The sequence below is a fragment of the Ptiloglossa arizonensis genome, chromosome 5, assembly GCF_051014685.1.
Source record: "Ptiloglossa arizonensis isolate GNS036 chromosome 5, iyPtiAriz1_principal, whole genome shotgun sequence".
Lineage (NCBI taxonomy): Eukaryota > Metazoa > Arthropoda > Insecta > Hymenoptera > Colletidae > Ptiloglossa > Ptiloglossa arizonensis.
In genome coordinates this window covers 9,698,776-9,718,636 of record NC_135052.1, presented here as the reverse complement: position 1 = coordinate 9,718,636, position 19,861 = coordinate 9,698,776, and the positions used below count along the sequence as shown (strand labels likewise).

The window sequence follows — 19,861 nt, the reverse complement described above, 5'->3', positions numbered from 1 at the left end:
TCTCTGCACCTCTGGGAATCAATTCGATACAACGAGTAAATGACCATTTAACTTTCAATTTGTTTCATCAATATTCATTTCATTCACTGAAAATGCAGGGAATACGACTGGCATTGTTTTTTGCGGTAAGCTTACCTCGTTTCTAGATTACTAATTCCATACGTAATATCTGAAATTAAAAACTACAATAAAATTTCCACATCTTTCTTCAATATTTAACGCGCACGGCGATAGTACTTATTACATTATCATTCGCTATACTATTGCAATAAATAAATTTCTGTTAATTTGTTTTTTGTTGTTGTTGTTTTGACAGTTGAATCCGTGTGTTTAACCACTTTTCCAATATTACGCTAATATTACTAAGATATTAACCAACGTGGCAGTAAACGTTCTGATTAATCTTTATCCACGGTGTTTGCTCGCTAATGGTAACCGAATAATCGTAACGCAATTATTTAACTGTATCGACGCACGATTTATGTTTAACACGAAATTGTACAATAAACTACAACGCGTAGCGGTACAATCACCTTCTCAACGTTGCTCTGTCTATTACCAAACGCGTAACCGTATTCAGTATAAAATGGGTTTAATGCACTGTTCTTTTCACTTCAAGTTCAAGTTCAGCCATGCATATATAAGCGAGGTATATTCACGAAACAGGTAGTAGTAAAGCATTTACCAGTCAGTTTAGTAAGCGTTCGTGAGGCATACGTAAACAATGTTCAGGTACTATTGAAACTTAGGAATACGTTCAAGACGACAACTATTCTAATTTACTCTCAGCGTTATGATGTCGACAACATTTTTATTTCTCGTAATTATTCGGTTGTTCGGAAAGCCATTTCGTTTTCCAAAATGGAGAATATACAATTTCATAAAATGTTTGTACACTCTAAAAGAATCGTGTTTCATTTTTACCAAAAAAAAAACGAAATGACTCTCCGAACAACCCAATACTTTTAATGAATTATTTTAATCCGAATGGAAAATATATTGTCTGTACGTATTTGCAGGAATTTTTTATATATTGAGACGTTACACGTAACTCGCCTCGTGTGTGTTTCTTTTCAACGGGGAGAGTTTTTTCCCGTATACTCGCGCAGTTGAAAGTGTCGAGAGGAAAAAAAAAATAATCGGCCGATCAGTTTACTGAACCGTGATTCGAACCCGGATTCTTCGTTTGTTGAACGATCGACCAAGTGAGTTGTCCATATCGTCAACGAACTCTAAAAATAACTGTTACTTACGAAAGTTATACGGCATAAATTTTTTTAGCTTTCATACACCTTATACACATATTGTGAAAGAAAGTTACAAATCTATCGGTTCGAATATGTTAGGCAGTCGTATGTAGATAACAAAAGAAATATGTTGTTATTTATTTTTGAAGAAGATCCTAAAATAACCAATCGAAAGCATTTAAATACTCGTATCGAGAAACGACTGAATTTATTATTATACTAGTACTTTATTTCCTTCTACTATACGGTCGTTCTATAATCTCTGTCCAGAAGTTTTTTTAATGTACTTTGTTCAGCGTGTCAGAACACAATGCTTATTCAAATTCCTTATGAACGTAAGTGGTTTACACACGCAAGTCAACGATCCAATTACTAAGGTGAAAAGGAAAGTCACCAATTATAGATGCGCCGATACCGTATTACGATGTTTCTTTTTCTAACATATTTTAAATATTCATCAAACATTACTGCTTCAAACTGCGATGTTTACGTGTAACGTATTTTTTTAAGAGAAGGTAATAAAATAAACGGAACTGAGAAACATCCGAGTTGATGATAAATATCATCAACCGGCGGATACTCGCAGTGTATGATTTGATGATAAAAATCATCAACCGGCGGATACACGCAATGTCAGACAACGTGTATCTTCGTTGACTGAGATTACAATTTTTTGATTGCATCTGTTTCCTGGCAATTGTCTCCAACAAGTCATGAGAATTTTTCTCAGCACTGCCTTTTGTTCGCTTTATAAATACATAGTGACTAAGAAGATGTGGAATAAGAAAGAAGTAATGAATTAGCATTCACACGCTTTATAAAGTATTTCAAAAGAAATTGAAAATTTCTCAATTGTTATGCAGGAATAGGCGTATCTTTGAAAAGGAAGTGCAAAGTAAAATTATTAACTATATAGAAACTACTGTAAAATCGTAAATACGTGTATTATATGTCATCGTGGAGAATATGTTCCGTTTTAACTATTTAATTAATACACCACACGGAGCAAATTGATCGTATGGAGATTGAAAAAGAAAAGAGAGCAGTGATTAGAATTTCAAAAGAAAAATCTTCAAGCGAAGGCGTTGAGGACACTTCGAGGTCTTCTGTTTCTTTTTTAAACGGAATCTATATCTTTTTAACCCAAATAGACATTTTTAAAGAATTTTCGGAAAATCAAAATTATTTCGATATTGGCAATTTTTTTATTAAATCCTATCAAAACTTTTATCGTATCGAAGCATACATCACTTCTTAAAAGTATAACTTAAAAGTATACGTAGTACTTATAACACTTGTAACATATGTAGTTGTAATGGATGTATAGGTTTAAAATCCAATCTGTTCAAAGTTCGTAAAAATTATATAGGATATATGGTTCGCGAAAGGACGAATGTCATGTATGAGAATATTTACTAGCAGTAATACCGGTATATGAGAATAATACCGATAAATAAGGACATACCGGTAGGTTACTAAACCGGTATGACGTCATACCCGTATGCTCATATCTGTATTTCTATAAGGGTTTCCCTGACGCAACCGGAAAATATCGCTATGGTAACGGTATTTTGTGTTTCGATACAAGTCCATGAGTCAAACACTTCTGAACATTATCGTACGTCTATATCGGTTACTTGAAAATATTTTTCAAGAAAGGACATTTCAAAGCACGATCACAGTTTGGGAATTTATTGGTTAGATCGATGCACATTCATAATTTACAGATTTAATCTCGAAGTGAAACGCATTCGTAATTCGTGAATTTATTGACGAATCGTCTCTACTGACTGCAGACAAAATTTCTTTCGAAACTGGGCGAAAGAAAAAGCAATCTCGTGTTTAGTGGAATGTAGTACCATTAGTAAGTAGAATGTAGACACTGTCGTATAAGTTTTGTTAGTCACGTACCTTACGAAGGTTGATTAAAACGTGTGACCCCATAGGACTTGAAATTTCTTCCAAGCCTTATCGCGATAATTCTTTCTCCCTGTAGTTAACACGTTTCACTCGCTCGATCTTCATCGACGCTAACACGTACGTATTTCAGTTTTCCAGTTGTTTAACATACTATAACATGGAAGTAACCAAAAGAATTTTGGAATAAATACGAACAAATGAAACGATTAGACTTCGAAAGAATTACTTACTCTTACATTTCCCCAACGTGTACAAAATTATATTAATTATTTCCAAGGGATAATAATTACTCTTTGCTTAACATTGTTCACACTAAATTGATTGTATCGATTGAATTTGATTATATACTGAGAACAATGACATTGAAATTTCATTGTGTTTACTTACGTTGGCTCTATATCCTGCAAGCAAATTACAAAAGGGTATAATAGTTTGAGTCGGTGTCATTGTTCTATTTTACAAATTTTTTGAGACACTCAGGTATCTAATGATACAATTGAACATGTTTCATTGTATTCCTTTTATTTGCGTTAAGGAAAACACAAATTCTATTTAATAAAAAATACGTAAAGGACTTGGAATGATTCTTCTTATTTTCTTCACTATTTCGCAATTGAACCTATCGATTCATCGTTGTTTATTGCGAGAAAAGTTATTTTACTGGCATTAATTAATTATATAAATTCAACAGGACAATAAAGATGACCGATATATTAACTAAGATGCATGTTTTTGACTAGATGCATAGAAATTTTCTACTGAAAGGAACTCAATCTAGAAACGAGACATTTAAAATACAGTTCGTTAAATAATTCTTACTTTGACGAACTTCGTTGTTCTGTCGTATCAACGAGCAATTCTTGCGTAACTACATTTAATTACATAAATGATTCAATTTACAAATTGAACGAACTTATATTTTTATATGTAAAAAACGACAGTAACGAAAGAAGGCCGAGTGGAAACTGGACCTGAGAGAACGGTAAATTGGTATGTGTATAAAAAGTTTCACTGTTAAAGACGACGCCTCTTATATACTCACACTATCGCATTTGTTCAACGTGTACAATATTCTCGGCTCGTAAAAGTGAAAGCGATGCAAACGAAGGAGAAAATATGATCGTGAAACTCGACCAACAGATAGCTACAAGAGGATGAATTGGGCTTTCTTACATGTGATTTGGCTAATGCTTGTCAACTTTCATTATTTCAGTATTTGTGAATGAAAGGAACATAAATTCTTGCACGAATACGTCAACACTCGAGGCACAAAATGAGAATGTTTTCTATTTTTGTGAGGCAATACAATGTTTGAAGAGAAATTAATTATATCGGCGCATTTTATGGCGAAGAGAAATTCGAAAATAGTTTACCAATTATATAAATGGAATTTTTACGTAAAAGAATATTTTCAATCGTGGTTCCATCAGTATATTGTTCCCACTCTTAAACATTAAAATAGAAATGATCATTCATTGGAATTATTTAATCTCTAAGCAACATTCGGAACATTAATTTCGGAGAAAGTAAAATTTGAAGATCGCACGTACCGTTCGACTCTAACGTAGTTTGTTATAAAAACCATTATCTACTTCTATCCGTGTATGCTTTCGTAAACATTGATTTTCCAAGAAGTTGACAATGTATAGTGAATATTGACAGTTTGATAGTTTTTGTTCCGGTTGGCAAAGTCGTAGCCAGATAAACGGGAACACTGAGGTTTTAACTCGTCAACCCTGGCTTGGTTTACTGGGTTATATTATATTCATAATCTATTGCAGACTTCGAAAGCCTTCAACGTTTAGACCAGGAAATTATTAAAGAAGCAAGAGCTCTGAGTACATTGAAAAATATATTTAAAAAGATCATCTTGTCGGCTTCTCGAAATTAAAGAAACGTATGACGTTAGTTTTTCAGAAAAATAATTTTTCAACGTTGCTATTGTAAGTGATCACGATATACGAATCACCCTGTACATTTCAGTCTCGTGGTTATACTTTTGCATTCATTCTTTTATTTGCGTACGTGTTTAAACGCGCATTTTCTAAGCAGCAAGTACTTCCAGCTCGAATGAAATTTAAATCACGACGAATTTGATGTACTGAACATGGAAAGTAATATATAATGACTAAAAGAAGTTAAACGTAAAATTACCAATCAATGTTTCTTTAACAGCAACTTGAAACTTTTACGCAACGATATTTATATTTATATCCTATCAATGATATTCATATATACATCCGTATAATATGTATCGATTCATCCGACGAAGGTGAATGTTATGTTGCTTAAGAGTATCTGTCTATTAACATAATACTAGATAGTGCAATAACCAAAATTAGTTATACACAGTTAACTGCAATGTATGTATAAAATATATATATTCGAGTACTTATCAACATTGTGTCTCATACAATGTACCTTTGTGCCAGAAGTCAGTTATAAAATGTACATAGATAGATAATCAAGATAACGTCACAATAGTGTTTCGCTCATTTGTAACTATTTCTACGCGTATTGCATTGCGCGTACTCACATTATATTCGAACAATGGAAGTCCATAACAAGAATGAAAATTTCGTAGTGACCTATATTTTTTCACGCGTATAAACGTACCTTATTTTCGTGTTCATAAATATGAATCGATAACGCCGTTCGTCTTAGTTAAAATTGGCTTCCTTTGATACGCAAAGGCATCACAATGTACATTATGAGTGGATCATCACGACGCGTGAAGGTATTTGTAATTAGAAGTTTGCACGTTGAAGGAATGCGTAACTATAAGTTTCTCTGAGGTAACTTTAAATGTAGAGTGATCATCTGTAATTGCAGATGGGCGCGGTTTTGTTCGTCAGGAAAAACGGTGCGTGCTCCTTGAAAGAGGTAGGGGGTACAGCTGCGAAGGAAAGAGCTGAGATCCATGGAATGGTTGACGATACTCTGAAAACACAAAGCATCCATCGGGTCTCAGTTCCCGTATCGCGTCCTCTGTGCTCGCTTCGTTGATATCCGTGCTGGTGATACGCCGTGGTACTATCCTACATTTTCCTTCCTATTTCCCGCTTTATGAACACCTTTCTACACAAGTAACATTAAAAAATAATTAAACCGTGTCGAAATATACACGCGATTAACGAACCACATTCAACGTAACATCGAACAAACATTACATTTTATTCGATTAAATACGTCCATTATATTTTTCTCACTTTTCTTCACGGAAAATTGAAATTATTTTTCCATTTATTTTCTCTGCACACGAATCGCATCTTCCTCACTTTTCTCTGTGAAAAATCTTTACTATTTCTCCAACCATTTTCTCTATCGTATATTTTAAGTATACATCTCTGAGAAATTGTACATTAATTGAAAATGTCTTACAATCATTTCTAATAGCCATGCTTTTTAAAAGAAACCAACCGAAACTTTTTATTCTTTCATTTTGATCCGTGCACAACGAGTCTCCCGATAACGATCGGTTTCAGTTGAAGGATATATTGCAATTTTCCAGAAGACATCTGCATGTGCTTTATCCCTTCTCGCGCAATACTTAAATTGGACTGTGACAAAGAAGAACGAAAAGAAAGCAGCATGGTGGTGTAATTCTGCTATACTCGAATATATATTCTGAAGACTATGTTTCTGCGGATATTATGTTGCCTGAATATTTTAACGGTAGGTTTTCGTTCGCAATTCTATTGCATTTGTTTGCACAATGATTCGTATAGTTTATTTCAATTTTTGCGTTTGATCGAATACTGAATTCTAGTTTTTGCTAGAAGACTCGAGAAACATCTTGATAAATTTTAAAATTATTTTCACGTCTTACAATTAAAATTATATTTTGTAAAACTAAGTTTGAAGCAGTGAAATATGCATAGAAAATTTAATTTTATTAGCTTTCGTTATCGAATTAAATCGAAGCTACTCCGTTTGTCAGTACGTAGTTTTAAATAATTTTCCTATATTTAAATACAAACAAAACTAGTAACTGAAAAATGGTAACTGGTAATTCTTTATCGTTTCTGATCGTATTATTCTTGCATTCTTAGGATACTCACGTGAAACGACCAGTTGTTAAGTTTGAAGAATATATACCCTTTCACGACGTTTACGACGCTGTTACATGTCCACATATTTTATAATAATTCGTTCGCGTATAATTACTTGCATTTCATTCGTGTTATATAATACACATTGGCTTTGCAAATTGCAAATACCTTTAAACAAAGACTCAATAACTATAGTGCTGTCATAATTTATTTTGACTTTATCATATACATTATACGAAGAATTGTACGAGATTCTCTTCGTGCTTCACACGAGTCTAATTAATAATCTTATTGTGAGAAATTATACATATTTATTTGAAAGTATTCAATAACATATATGTACATTCTTTTCGAACAACAGAATCTTTATAATTGTATAATGAAACTTTACGTTTGTGTTTCTTAAAATGTCAGCACGTTTCATTTCGTTTTTATTTAGTAATAAGATATTTTTTAAGTTTTGTAATTTGCTTTCGTGTAATATGGGTACCAAAATGTTTATTAAATTACAAAATTTAAAGAGGAGACAGTATTAAATAATTAATTTCACTTTCTATGCAGCTAAAAATGATTGAACTACTAATCTAGTTAACATCTTTATTATTTGTTTTAATAGTCTACTTTCACTAAATAAGATTTGAAATAAAACACTTCTTAGACGTTGGTCGAAGAATGTACAATGTGTTGCTGAATGTTCGACGCAGCGCAATTACAGTGCAATAATCATTGTCCAATAATCACAGTCCAAGAACTGTTGGCAATCCAAGCAAAGAAGAATGCATTTGATACCTGAAGAGAGTCTGATGTAGATGCTCATGAAGCGTGAAGAACAAAGTGAAAGAATTGTAACACAATATATTTTCTTCTCACCATTCGCATTCATCTTTGGTTAATGAGCCTTATTATCATGATCTCTATCCGTCCCTTTAATAATGACTATGAAACAGAACATGTGTACAGGCGCAATATTTTTAAATTCATTTTTTAAATATTTTGTAAGACGCAATGGTTCTCATTTCGAAGAAGTACTAGAAGTCGTAGAATTAACCTTGCTACTATTTAGTATTATGCGATATTTTAAATGGAGAAAATTTCATAAGTTTTAGAAGAGTATCCTAAAGATACAAACAAATTAAAATATATAAATAAAGTTGCGAAATTAACAAAAATTAAAAATAATATTTCAATAGTTGAAAACCTATCTAGAGATATTAACGTAAACGATATTAAAAACAAACGAATAAATGTAGAAAGGATCGTATTAATATTAAAAATTATTTCTTAAAATTCTTCTGATCCTTTTATTGACAGAATCCTATAATTTGATTCGTTTAGTTATTAAATGAATTCTTGCAATTTCTTCCTTAAAGAAAATCATGAATTTTAATCTCTAACAACGAAGGAAATGAATTCTTTACTCTTTTCTTTAATATTCATCAGAATTCTTTTTTAACTACGTAACTGACTTTAGCCCCTGTTGTATTGAATTTATATCTAATGGTATTCCTTGGTAGAGTATGTAAAATTTTTTTCTTTAGTTATTTTCAAGGAAACACGATGGAATCAGATTTTTGGTTCAAGGTGGTTCCATATATGATCTATTGCATTTACGTCTGGTAATTGTGGAGGAGGTTTTAAGTGTTCTGGAACGTTATGTGCACGGTGCTAGTGACACATTGATGTCAGACTCACTTTGAAGGTCAACAACTACTTCTGAAGTACTTATCCTTGGACTTCATTTTAATTTTCAAATGATTAATCGTCCATTGTACTTACTTTTTCCGTGGCTGGTCGTTCCTTGCACGCACAACTGCACGGGCCAAGTGTGAAAGATTAATCTGGAACGAAAGTAAGCTTCAATAGGTTCCTTCGTTCGCTGAATACGATATCGATATAGTTGCTTGTTGCTCTCGTAAAATTCTTCCCAGCCGCAAGATGTTCTCTTGGGTGGTTATCTTTCGAATTAGAAATGAACGAAGTAATAAAAGATGAACATTTTTCCACCTGTTATTTATTCGATAAAAGTTACAATCTGAATTTTAAAACGAAATTATACTTCACGTTGAAATACACGTAGCAAAAAAATTGCCACATGATGTTTCTACTCGTCATCTATTATACAAAGAAAATTTTGCCTTTCATTTAATACAATGCTCATATTTAGAGCATCGTCACCATCATTTACCCCAGTATGGTCGGAAATCCGCTCTTATAAATCAATAGGGCTTATCTTAATTACCTCGTCCAGTATCTAAAATACATTTTTAGAAGAAACCAATATTTCGTAAGTGTTTATCTACTCTCTAAAATGTTTTTTGATTCGGCAAACATTTATCGGGACGTTTCCCTTAGGCTGTTTTACATTTAGAAAGCTCGTCCACCAAATGCACGTCAGATGGTTTCTCAAATAGAATAACTTGCCATTAATACATCGAACAGGAAATACTACAAAGCTCTAACACGTAATGTTCTTATCAAAGGAACAAAAAGAAATGAGTCATGTAACGCTATGAGATAATGTGTCAAGAATAGTCAATAACGTCGTACGTGTACGATATCGAGCATTGTTTGCGAATAATTCAATGGAATTAGTTATGTCAGCTTCATTTGTAGAAAAGAGGAGCACAGAAACAAATCGTGAACTTATTCAATTGCTTGTAAGTGCTAACTCAATTTCTGAAATGAATCTCGTTACCGTATTACAAGCCACCCTGTATTTTAAAACATTTTTTACTCATAACAGTTACGAGATTGTCTCGGTGCTTCTTAACTGTTTCACCGAGAATCTTTATGTAACAGTTTCAAATGGTTATTTCTGGAAGCGTTCCAATCCATGTGTGTCATATGTATACTGTGTTTGTGACATAGTAAATTTCACGACGAAGCACACGGTGGAACTTTGTTGAGCGAATCACACGAATAATTAGTACAACGTACCGCGCATATAAATTAAAAGTAACGAAGGCCGTCTTTCCATATCGGAAGTGAATACTGTCAATGAATACCAAGTACATTGACGAACGACATTATTACTGTGACACACATTTGAATGAGAAAATGGAACTGATGATGGTGTGGATTCAACTCATAATTGCATGTGACGACTATAATACAGGGTGGTTCGTCTAGGACTGAACGCTTGAGTAATTTTCTTTTGTTATGCGTTTCAGAGAATGTATCGTTATCGATGGGTTATACTTTGAACGTTTCTAAAATTAAATAAGGTCATTTATACACTGGATTCCACTTTATTTTCACATTCTTTAAATAACAGTTCATATTTCACCGATTAAAATATCCTAAAATTCCGAAACTAACGACACGTGGACCCACGATTGTTTAGATTTTCCTATTTGTTTCTCACAAGCACTGTATACTTCTGAAATTTAAACCCAACTTTTTGAAACACTCTGTAGAACATCCACAGTTTGTTGTTCTACTTTCTTTTAAATCTAAAGTCATTTCATGGTCATTTTGAGCCACACCAATGAATTCGCTTCAGTCTCGGCTATAAGACAAAAAGTATAAGAATGTATCGTCCCGTGTCGAAAAAACAAATTAACCTTTAAAACTAAGAAAATAATGACTTTGAGAAAAAAATTTCATTCGCATCACAGTTGTCCCTGATAATTGGGTAAATTATGTCGTTAATACTTTTTAGTATCGTTAAAACTAAATTAGTTATTTATGAAATATTTTTTAGCTGGATAACCTGTATATTGCCAATACTAGAAATAACTACAGTAAGCTGAAGATTAATCTTATTTATTTGTATCTTCGATACTAATTCAAATATTAATTAATTTTACGGACACAATAATATTAACCTATTAATGTAAAAATCGAAATACACATTGACCACGTTATTGTTACTATTTACATTCGTATGTGTCTCGGAATCTGGGTCAATAGTTATAGTCAAGTACGAGTTTCTTAGATATTGCTCTTGACCATGTGGATTAGACTCGAGAGCGACCACGTTATACCAGAATCTGATCAACGTTCAGGAACTTCCTCGCTATATGACATATTGCTAACACTATTGCTTTTTCTAAGTGTTCGAATCTCGTAACCGGTTCGAATCTCGATGATTTTCATCGCTCCAGAAAGATATCTCGATGTTACTCCCACCGCTGAAGTAACGATAGGAGGTATCTTGAAAGTTTTCATCTTCCACAGTCGTTTCATTTCCATCGATGGTTCGGTATATCTCGTGAGACGTTCGTTGATGGGTTTCCGAAGATTGCTATTGTTTAAGATTACTATCGTACAACTGAAGAGTGCTTTCGATCACATATCGACCAACTGTCGAAGTACAATTCGTCTCTCTTATTTCCCAAAACAAATTGTGGTATCTACTTGTACAACCACGAGGTGGTAAACAGTTTACGATTGAGGACCAATTTTCGAGGCTACGATACTCTACGCTATATCGGTTACCAGATTTTATCTGCGAAGATACCACGATGTCCTACATCCTGCTGCGTTATACCGAATAGTCTCAGAGTTTAGATGGCATCGCCTGTCTTCGTCGTCGCGTACAAGGAGGATCCTTAACGCCTCTTGGTGCCGATAACTTGAACTTGTATAGTGACCGTGAAGTCTCTCGTCTCCTCGACTCAACCATCTGTTTGGTGCTTCCCTGTCAACATATTCACGCTCGAGGTCATTCTTGTATCTCCCTTGAAGTTCATTTACGACCAATGAGCAAAGACTGTTTCGATGTCTGCTTGCTGTTACACATTTAACGCTGGTACCACATTCTCTCGTTGCAGGTTTAAAAGCATGTGGTTACTGCAAGCCGAGGCTGCAACGTTGTGCATTGCCAATGTTCTTTTCTTTTCATGGAAGAAAGCTCTTAGCATCACGACTTGCTTCTCGGGAAGACAGGCTATATTAACCAGTCCTCTCTCCCTAGATACTTGACAGAGTCATTTGACGAGTATGGGTGGTGGTAGTTACGGGATGTTAGTTTTATCCTTCAGTTCTGATTCAGCCTGGACATATACTCACTGATGGAGTTTTATACGTATGTGTTGAATTAGCTATACTTGCATTATTTCAAGATATTTGTATTCCTTACCGACAATTTGGAATTAGATTTAGCGAATGTATAGAGATCGAACGACCAGGTTAACGTACAGCCTTTAAATGTCGACACGAAGCGATACTAATTGACTCGAGGAAGTGTAATAAGCTTTAAGGATTTTTGAGATAGACAAATGAGTCTAAGAATGTTTCGGTGTGGAATGCAAAGATTAGGATAACGTAAATTTCGTGGTGTACGGATGACAGTGTTTGTGGTTAACGATACAAGGAAATTTAGAAGGACGAAATAGGGCAATTGTAATGCATTTTTTACGATAAGGGATATTAACATTCAGGATAGACAGTAAGGTGTGCAAACGGAACAATGTTAGCTACTTACTATACAACGAATCGTGATACGTTTCCGTTTTAGGTTTCGGTCTTATGTCGAAACACGGGAAACGCTGACAAAAGTGGCTGGAGCTTCGACCCAAATACACAATACCATATCCAGACAGATGAGGGTCCTGAAAGGCACTTCCGTTTTCAAACATTGAACGGACAATACAGAAAGGAGAAGAGGTTAATTGATGGCACTGTTATCGGTACAGAGGGCTGGCTAGATCCTCTAGGATATTTGCGTCTTAAGGATTACGTAGCTGATAACAACGGATTTCGAATATTAAGGTAGAGAAACCAATTAAATGTCATTATTGTATTACTTTATCTGCGAAAATAGTTCCGACCAATATTTTGCAAATACGTATGACAGTGCAATTAATTAGCTTTGATAATCGTAGCGACATTATGTAAATGTTGTTACGAACAAATGTTACGTGAACTCTATAAAATGTGTACAGTAGCGACTATTTTATTTACACTACCAATGTAACAAATTTGTAAAATATATTTTTCGTAATTCTATCACCGATCATCACAAGTGCAGAGCTTCCTCTTGATTATTTACAACTCTACTCGTTTTTATAATAGCGATTTAGAAACTAGTTTATAAAACCGTTTTATTATCACACAGTGTTAATTAATCTATCAAGATCTGTGAGTTGAGTTATTTGTAAACAAGTCATTTGATAGACCACCCTGTATAACGATTATTATATGTTGAAATCAGGTCAAAAATGGTGTATGTGGGTAAAGACAGACCTATTTACGACGCCATGGCAGAAGCGAAAAGAGTCCCTGCTCAGGCTGGACTTCTCGTAACTCCAACACGACCACCGAATCCTTTCAGGTATTACATAGAATTAAACAAATATAATTTTATTCGTTTCTAATTTGACCAATTGGACCATTAGAATAAGTATGAGATCAGATTTTATTATTAATGGATATTCGTGTCATTTTTACACTGATTTCAATCGTAATTCGCAGATTGAAAACACACACTTCCCGTGTTTTACAAGTTATTAATTATAGAAAACATTCCGTCTCGAATCGTGGTAAAAGAATTTATATATCTCGGATAATTTTACACGAAAGAATGCATTCTTTCCCACAAGTCGGTGAATTGCAATAATTGCCGCACACGTGGCATTCATATTTCCCTTTGTTCGTATAGAATTAATGTACGGTACGACACGGCACGGTAACGTAGTCGTTCAATTTATTCGATAAATGGTTTCCAGATTTTTGGTCCCGTAACGAGACTTTAACGTGGAATGAAATTTATTTCGTTAACCGTTCACTCGGGTTTCAACGTCGATAAATCTCGACGCCTACGAGTACAGAGAACATTTCTCGAGGCAGTCTTTCGTTTGTTACGAACTTGCAACCTTTTTTAATCGTTCTCAGGAATTCTTCTCGATACTTGAGCGTACGTTTTCTGTTGTAGACAGTGGAAAGGAAGCAACGTGTCTCCTTTAGTCGGTAACGATATTAACTCCGACTATTACGTCAGTACCACGGCCAATCCTCGAGCGGATGTTCCTTCTATATCTAGTTCGAACAATGATTACTACAACGTAAATCGTGGAAGCTTCTCTCCCGGGCAACGAAATCTGCCGAATTATAATTTTCTTCAACGTTCTCGAGACGGTGCTGTTGCTCCATACGAGCATTCGAAGAAGAATCTCCGACTGTCGACACCTGATTCTCAAAGTAGCTCGGCAGATTTCCCTCCGTACGATGGAACGCATACCGTTTCCAATGGATTCCAGTATTATCTGAAAAGGCAGTACCACGAAGAAGAACAGGATCCAAGTGGTGGCAATGTTGGCTCCTTCGGTTACATCGATCCATTTGGTATTAGACGAATAATTTATTACAAGTCGGATCCTCGCAGCAACGGTTTTATTCACGAGAAGAACAATAAATATGTAGGATTCGCAGCACCACCTTACGATCCATCACCCGCTAGTTTATATAGACAGAGATCGAGATACACAAAGTAACGATCTCGTTTGAAATTGGTTTATCAATAGTCGCTGTTACGCTGAATGTTGCGAAGATAACGTAAGATTACTTCGGAGGTTAACAGTAGGTGCCATGTTTGATTATTTTATTATTTATAAGGTCCGAGTGATATTTAAAATTTGGAAAATAATTAAATTTCTAAATAAATCCGCAGGTTTATGCGCACGTAACATACACTGTAATTCAATTCGAGTAAATTAAGGAATAATAACGGCGAACAATCGATGAATTTACAAAAGCATAAACAAGAATAGCTTGATCGTTTGTGTTCGTAAAGGACTATCATATTCCTATGTAAAGTGACAGGAATGTTATTGCGTTAGTACGATTGAACAAAGTTTTTTTTATTATTATGTTTTATTACATTAACAAAACATATTTACACTGTTAAATATATTGCACTTGTATAGGCACTTTATAAGGATGAAATATTGCAAAAATTGATTGTAGTATTTTTGCACAAATTTTATACACGATATGTGCATCTTTTACTTCTAGTAACAATTTAAGAAATTCCATTTTAATGTACTGCTGGTACCACCTGGAATATTTCTGTTGTGTTTAATAGTACAAAAGACTCTGTAGGCAGGAACTTATTTGTTTTGAATATACGAATATTACAATTTAGGTTGCTTATTTAATCGTTTTCGATTGTTTCAAAGTTGTTAACTTTTTTTTAATAGGTTCATGCATTAGGTTAATAATGTAGTAAGTTCTGTTCGCCAGAGAACACAAGGCTGGAATTGAATTTTTTAAAAAAACACTTTGTACTAAGAAATAAATTCTGTATTTACTGACAGGTCTTTGTATCCTGTGGACGAGATTTATGGCGGTAGTTTCTCCCAAAATGTAAGATTTTTATTTATTATTCAAAAGAAAAGTATCATAAAATTTATGCAGCAATTGAATACTTTTGACAGTGAAATGCTTCTACCGAAACGTGTATATTTTTAGATCTTTATATTTTATCCCAAATAACAATTTATAGATTAATGTACGATATCGGGTAAAATTTCTTTTCATATCAGATACGTGTCGTGAAGTAAAACTTTCACAAAAAGTAAATATACAAAAATGATACCGTCAATCTCTAAATTCAAGCTGTAAATGAAACAATAAAAATTGATATTGTCTATTGCATTGTTCGATAACGAATAATAAAACGTGTTGATCTTTTAAAGAGCACTTACAATTTCTTTATTTCATCGTTTCTTCTTAGTCCTTAAATTTGAGATTTCTTAACGTTTGTATATAAAAAGTATCGTAACACGAATAATAGCTTTAAAGCTAGTAAAATACATTGGCCTAACGATCAAGTAAATGTAAGTACAATTGTTTCTATCGAATTTACGTTTTCTTATCAAATTTCTCCAAGTGCTCGCTATAAACTTTCGGTACACACTCGATTCAATTTACTCTCTGAAACTTTGCTCTAATTGTTGCACTTCACTCTCGTGACACCACTCAGCCATCGCACGCATGCATATGCAAATACACGCGCCCACGCTTACGCATACTCAAAGCTGCCGCTCGCAATGACGCATACACGCATTCTTAGAAACCTTATTTCCTAACACAGTGGTTGCACACTGCATTTCAAAAAGTCTTTCGTTCGTACGATAATAATATAATTTACAACAAACGGTAATCATATATTTCGCTAAAACTTTTATGATAATAAATACGAATATAATTGTAATACGGTATAAACATACAATAATATAAGAACTTTTATTTACTGTATTTGGTAAATATTTACTGAAAAGGCAGCACTGACGGTCTTCATTTTGACACGCGATATCAAAGATACTTCATTCCATACAGAATCATTAAATATTAAAAATGAGAAAATCTCCAAGCGAATATCTTGGCTGTGCTTATACACGTACATCCGTGGCAACGTATATACACTCTACATACATATTAGTCATCGATCAGCGTGATGTGTTGATATATCTAAACAGTAGACGTACTATAATTACACCGTAGGCCGTGGCCAGAGCTGCTTTACCACTCTGTCGCCTACTGCTCATCCAGTGTCATTGTTACTTCGAACGTACAGTGTTGTGAGGGAGTGTCACATATTAATATTTTAAATAAATTATTCTGATTAAACTAACTTTATTGCGAATTGAATCTTCCTTCGTATCCCATTTTTAATAAATGTTAACTTCTTAAACAATAATGATCAGCGACTGAACTCTATTATAGGTTTCTCAGGAACGTATCCTTGACAACGTATGCCAAAGTCAAGGTCACCGGAGCTGTCTCCTTTAAAATGAATATTTATCGAATTTTGGATAGACCATATAGGTGAGATTGAAACTGTCTCTTTTTTATTTTAAATAGAAATATATTTAACAACCAACTTTCCAAGATACGTTGTAATGTAATACTAGAGAAAGTATTAATGGTAGCAGTACCAATACAAATAGAAGTAGCAACAGTAGCAGACACGTAAATCGGTTGAGTACAAACCGGTGTCTCCATCCAGGGTCGAAGGTGACACAAATCTACTTCAATGAGGGCAATTTCAGGTATCTTCGCCTTTTTAGGCCACGGTCACACGAGAATATGACCTTATTCGGATGGACAGGCTACGTTACGTAGTTTGAAAGTTAAAGGAGTTTGCACATCGAGGAAAGTAATCCAATTATGTCTCAATGACACTAACTCATCGAATCGTTCGATTCTTCGATGAATTTTTCGTACCTAGTTAGATATTTCTTTAAACATCCCGCAATTTTTCACATCGTAGGATCGGTTACCTCGAAACCATCTCCATAGCACGAAATAAAAGTAAGTATTATTATCCTGGTACCATTGCAGAGCTGAATCTCACCCTGACAGACGAAAGGTAGAAGACAACCACTCGTGCAAACTCGCCAAAGAGGACTGCAGACAGTCTGGTTTCACCCCAGGGATCGTGTAACCCAACCCGGTAAAAGGAACAGAGGGTGGATGATAATCCACAAAAGACATGCGTAAACTATGAAGAATTCTCGGCTTTTTGAAAAGAAAAATATAGAATTAATATTTTTAGCGAGTAAAAGTACCGGTGCAAACGTACAATCAGCGTCACGGTTTCGCTCCATTTGAGAGAAATATGGTACGCTAAACGCAACACCTTCTGTTTCATAATATAGTTCCATTTGTTGAGCTCTAAACTCTACGAATGCTGCAATTCGTGTACCAGTCCGAACCATTAACATTGGAAGGGATACAGAAGTGGTAAAAGGATTCGAGAGATAGGTACGATATTTTGTTTAATCGATCGTAAATTAACATTGGAAAACAAATATCGTACAATTCGATAAAAAATTGAATTTTAAGATTAACTATCGGAGTTGAATTTGTCATTTAAGTATTATCATTTAACGTTGAAGAATTCGAAGCGTTCTTTTTATACAGCCTGATTTTGAACCACCATTGAATCACGAGACAGAATGGTTTAAAAGAAGGATGTTTCAGTTATTTAGTCGCTAGATGTCGCCACAAGATCTGAACTAACCGTTAAGTGACCAAACACAATACTTCGGAAGTTGAATTCCGTGATTTAGGAATTTCGGAAGGTGAATTCCGTGACAAGAATTACTTCTTGTGATTTTCGCTTAAATTTATAAAAAATAGAATGCTTACACCGGAAGAGTATACAAATTGCAATTTGATGCTTCATATGAGTACTAAATTTTCAAGTACAATAGACATTAACGCATGCATATTATTATCTTTTTCGTAGGGAAATAATTTGAATTTCAATATACTAAGGAGTGATGTAATGGAGATAATGTAGAAATTGATTACCGATAGAGCGTATTCTGTTCGTATACCTTCACGTGTTCTAACGCATTACAACCTGTTTAGCCAAGATGACACAGATGTCGCTTTCGTCTATAATACTACATAGCATTAAACACCTACTACCGCAACCGTTCAATCTTGTTCCTAACATAAAAACGTATCACAATATACAGTATTGTTTAAGAAATTGTCACAATCGATCGTAACAATTTCTCGATCAATATTGTATATCGTCTTCGATTAATTATGATATACACAAACTTAAGTCTCGCAGGTTAGATGTTTTGGAAGAGAAGTTACAAAAAAAAAGCAACAGAATATCTGAGAATGTACTGGAAAAATTTGAAGGTAATACGTACACTACGTTTCAAGAAATCTTGACACGGTTTCGAGGTAAGCGACCTGAAACCCGTCAGACGTTGCCTTTAAGCAACCCGATACGTTCTCAAAAATATTTTATAATTATTTTATTTTTGTAAATTTAAAAATTCAACTTTAGAAATATACTTTTAAATACTTGAACTTAACCAAAATGTATAAAACAATTATTCGATTTTTTCGACCTTATTCCGTGGCTATCCCCCTTATGTGACATATACAGACATTCCTGGTTTCAACATCGTTTCTTCTATAGTAATGTCTTATACCGATTCATTCTAATGCAGCTTCTTGCACGCAAAACTATTCCATGAATATAATACTTTTTGTTAAAACAAAGTTTTAACGCAGAGCTAACAGGAGTAATATTATTTCTCTAAAAAATGAATTTTATAGATTTGTTCAATTTTAAGAGGTTTGTCAAATAATGGAAAAAACTTTTTTAAAAATATACATATATGAAGGTTACTTTCAATTTTCTTAAGATAAAATTTTCGATTTGTCATTTTAAATACTTATCGCATTTTGTACAAATAATTTAAAGACTTAATTATTTTAAAACATATTCGAAATGTCTGAAGTTCATTTTAAGTTAAATAAATGAAATCGAAACTATACCGGTGACATTACCCGTCACATCATAAAGATTACGATCTGTATAAAAATATATAAACAAGCCGTATATATATACGTATGTATCTTACGTAATGTTATTAAGTACCATTGTTTTTTTCTCAGTTCCATTTCATTCGATTGTTTGCAATCCTGAGAGCTTCGTCTTAAAGTAACGATAATATGCACCCAAACATGGAAAGAATTAACATTTTACCAATTGATGGTGAGAGTGGGTAGAATTCAGTGCAGGCCAGGGATTGAAACTCTTGCAGAAATAACTGTTTCAAAATGTTATATAAAAGGGTCCTGACGAAATACTTACGAAGAACTGAAAGAATCCCATAACTGTTATATCGATTCACTGCTACGGGTGTCAGTTACAGACCTTAT

The 19,861-nt window shown here is 34.0% G+C and overlaps 1 protein-coding gene across 5 annotated transcripts; it reads left to right on the top strand.

The window, feature by feature from the left end:
- LOC143147149 (uncharacterized) lies at positions 1-16,808 on the top strand. 5 transcript variants are annotated; one of them, XM_076312129.1, is made up of 5 exons: positions 6,054-6,197; positions 6,679-6,842; positions 12,681-12,934; positions 13,377-13,496; positions 14,097-16,808. In XM_076312129.1, the coding sequence occupies exons 2-5, from the start codon at positions 6,804-6,806 to the stop codon at positions 14,653-14,655; spliced, it is 972 nt and encodes a 323-aa protein (XP_076168244.1). In that variant the 5' UTR covers positions 6,054-6,197; positions 6,679-6,803; the 3' UTR covers positions 14,656-16,808. The 5 variants fall into 5 exon arrangements, with proteins under 5 accessions (XP_076168248.1, XP_076168244.1, XP_076168245.1 ...); XM_076312130.1 differs by having other exon boundaries at positions 6,126-6,197; positions 6,682-6,842; XM_076312132.1 differs by having other exon boundaries at positions 6,173-6,253.
- Positions 16,809-19,861: the final 3,053 nt, after the last annotated feature.

Coding starts and splice junctions, on each gene's coding strand:
- LOC143147149 (XM_076312129.1), top strand. CDS start 6,804: ATGTTTCTGCGGATATTATGTTGCCTGAATATTTTAACG. Junction 12,935..13,376: donor AACGGATTTCGAATATTAAG/GTAGAGAAACCA, acceptor TGTTGAAATCAG/GTCAAAAATGGTGTATGTGG. Junction 13,497..14,096: donor CGACCACCGAATCCTTTCAG/GTATTACATAGA, acceptor TTTCTGTTGTAG/ACAGTGGAAAGGAAGCAACG.